This window comes from Cannabis sativa, chromosome 1 (assembly GCF_029168945.1).
Source record: "Cannabis sativa cultivar Pink pepper isolate KNU-18-1 chromosome 1, ASM2916894v1, whole genome shotgun sequence".
NCBI classification, from domain to species: Eukaryota; Viridiplantae; Streptophyta; class Magnoliopsida; order Rosales; family Cannabaceae; genus Cannabis; species Cannabis sativa.
The window spans coordinates 73,438,174-73,440,772 of NC_083601.1; the positions used below are offsets into that span (position 1 = coordinate 73,438,174).

General features: G+C 34.9%; 1 protein-coding gene across 1 annotated transcript; it reads left to right on the top strand.

Moving 5' to 3' along the window:
* The first annotated feature begins 834 nt into the window (after positions 1-834).
* LOC115708224 (abscisic acid receptor PYL4) lies at positions 835-2,138 on the top strand. Its single transcript, XM_030636443.2, has one exon. The coding sequence runs from the start codon at positions 1,141-1,143 to the stop codon at positions 1,753-1,755; it is 615 nt and encodes a 204-aa protein (XP_030492303.1). The 5' UTR covers positions 835-1,140; the 3' UTR covers positions 1,756-2,138.
* Positions 2,139-2,599: the final 461 nt, after the last annotated feature.

The window sequence follows — 2,599 nt, forward strand, 5'->3', positions numbered from 1 at the left end:
ACAAACTCTTAAAGTCCCATTTAGTTTGGGCACTAGGATTAGATTAGCTAGCCATTTGGGGTTGTACACGTACTATTTGAAGGTACTTCGCCTCATGTTAGGGCTAAGGGTGATTGGGAGATGGACCTTCCCCGTGGGGAAGAGAGAATCTTCGTTGAAACAGATGAGTTGAGAACCACACAAGGCTAGATCTTGGTCCATGAGGCATATTTCCAAGAAGGCAGAATTTTTCAGTCAATTTTTTTTTTTATGGTTGTCTATGTTGTAGTTATTTAAGATACTTTGCAAAATTTTGAGAGATTCAACAAAATTTAACACATTAAAAATAAGGTTCAAACAATCTGTTACACGCGATACTCTTTTACTTTATACGAGTGTAAAATAGACTGTTTGAATTCTATTTTGAGCGTGTTAATTTTTTTTGAATTTCTCAAAATTTTGTATGATGTCCTAAATAAGTACAACATATGACTATAAAAAAAATTAAATTAAAAAATTTTCTTAAATACCGAAACAAATTAAAAATACATGGATAGACTCATTTTAGAAGGTGCATTAGAATTTTTCAATAATATATATTTAATTATATTTAGAAAATGGATTATCATGAATAGTACAATCATCCAAATTAAAAGAATCGGCAAAAAGCTAAATACACACGATAATAAATATGAAAAACATTGGAAGGAATGCCTTGAAAAGAAAATGTAAGGAATAATATTAAGTAGAATAAGAGAAGGGCAAAGTTGTAGATAAAAGTAAAGAAAAGGGATAATTAATAAAGCTAAACTAAGTCCAAAAGGAGTTTGCAAGTTGACAATCCACTTGGTGGAGACCGGCGTAAGCTCTGCGATAAACATCATCACATCACCGTATAGTATTACACATACTCTCTCTCCCAGGAAACACCAAAACTAATACAAGTGGGAAACCATTCATTATATATAATATTAAATCATTAAAATACAAACAAAACTATCTTTCTTTCTCTCTCTCTCTCTCCCTCGTATAATAATCAATATATATATATTCTAAAATAAATTATCAACCAAACCTTAAATCTCTTGTGAAGGTTTGAGAGAAATCACATTTCTCAGAACCAAAAAAAAAAAAAAAAAAAGAAAAAAAGAAAGAAAAGCTATGCCTTCCTCACTCCAACTCCACAGAATCAACCCCAGAAACCCGACCGTGATCGGATGCCAGAATAAGCAATCCCACATCGTTCCCGCAGCAAAGTATTTCGCAGTTCCGGAATCGGTGGCTGACCACCACGCCCACTCGGTGGGACCCAACCAGTGCTGCTCGAGCGTGGTCCAAGCGATCGATGCGGCTGTGGAGACTGTATGGTCCGTGGTGAGACGGTTCGATAACCCACAGGCCTACAAACACTTTCTCAAGAGCTGCCACGTCATCGACGGTGATGGCAACGTGGGCACCCTCCGCGAGGTCCACGTGGTTTCGGGCCTTCCTGCCGAGTCGAGCAGGGAGAGGTTGGAGATACTTGACGACGAGCGCCACGTGTTGAGCTTCAGCGTCGTGGGAGGGGATCACCGTCTCAATAACTACCGATCCGTCACCACACTTCATCCTTCGGCCAATGGGACGGGGACAGTTGTCGTCGAATCATACGTCGTTGACGTACCACAAGGTAACACTAAGGAGGAGACCTGCGTTTTTGTAGACACCATTGTACGTTGTAATCTTCAGTCGCTTGCTCAGATCGCCGAAAAACATGGCCAACCCAAAATGTCATAACAATCTTTCATAATTAATACATATATATATAAATATAAATTTCATTCTTTTCTTTTTTATTTTGAAATTTCCATGCTATATGGGTTGTTTTTCGTCTGTATTACAGATTATCATGATGATGATGATATATATATCATCATTCATTATCATTACCCGTTTTGGAGATTTGTTAAGAGTTTTTTTGTTAACTAGCAGCTAGGGTTTTTTCTGATGATCAGAGAAGCTTGATGATCTTTGTAGATTTCTCATGGGGTAGAAATGGTTGGAGGTGATGGGAGTATAATTTTGTGTATATGTTTAATTATAACTTGTTATACTTTACCATCAAAACCCCTTTTATTATATATTTTATATATATCATTGAGATATTGTTTTTACATTTATTAAGGTTTAAGTGTGCCACTATTATATATTATAAATTGTTTAGTCAATTTTATTAGTGGTGATTTGTTTAAATTCGTTGTTTTTTGGTTGATGGGTTTGATTTGTTAATTACGGTAAAACTATGATTAATATAGTTTAGTTTAGTTAAGAATGAATCCTTAATTACCAGATTACCTTTCAGATGTTTTTATTTTAAGTATATATAATCTCGGAATTATAAATAATATAGGGGTAGTTATTCGAGGTATTTTTAGTCAACCCTAAGATAATTTTACATAATTGATAGACTACTTTTTAGGAAGATAACTGTCCCAAAATCAGACATTGCTGCACAGCTATAGTTCATTTCATCATCTATAATATTATACATTATTTCTGATCCCTTATTTATTGTAGTTGCTATACTACTCAGATATCCAGTTTGTATAGATAGCTAGATAATAATGAAACGTTACATGTC

Coding starts and splice junctions, on each gene's coding strand:
- LOC115708224 (XM_030636443.2), top strand. CDS start 1,141: ATGCCTTCCTCACTCCAACTCCACAGAATCAACCCCAGAAACCCGACC.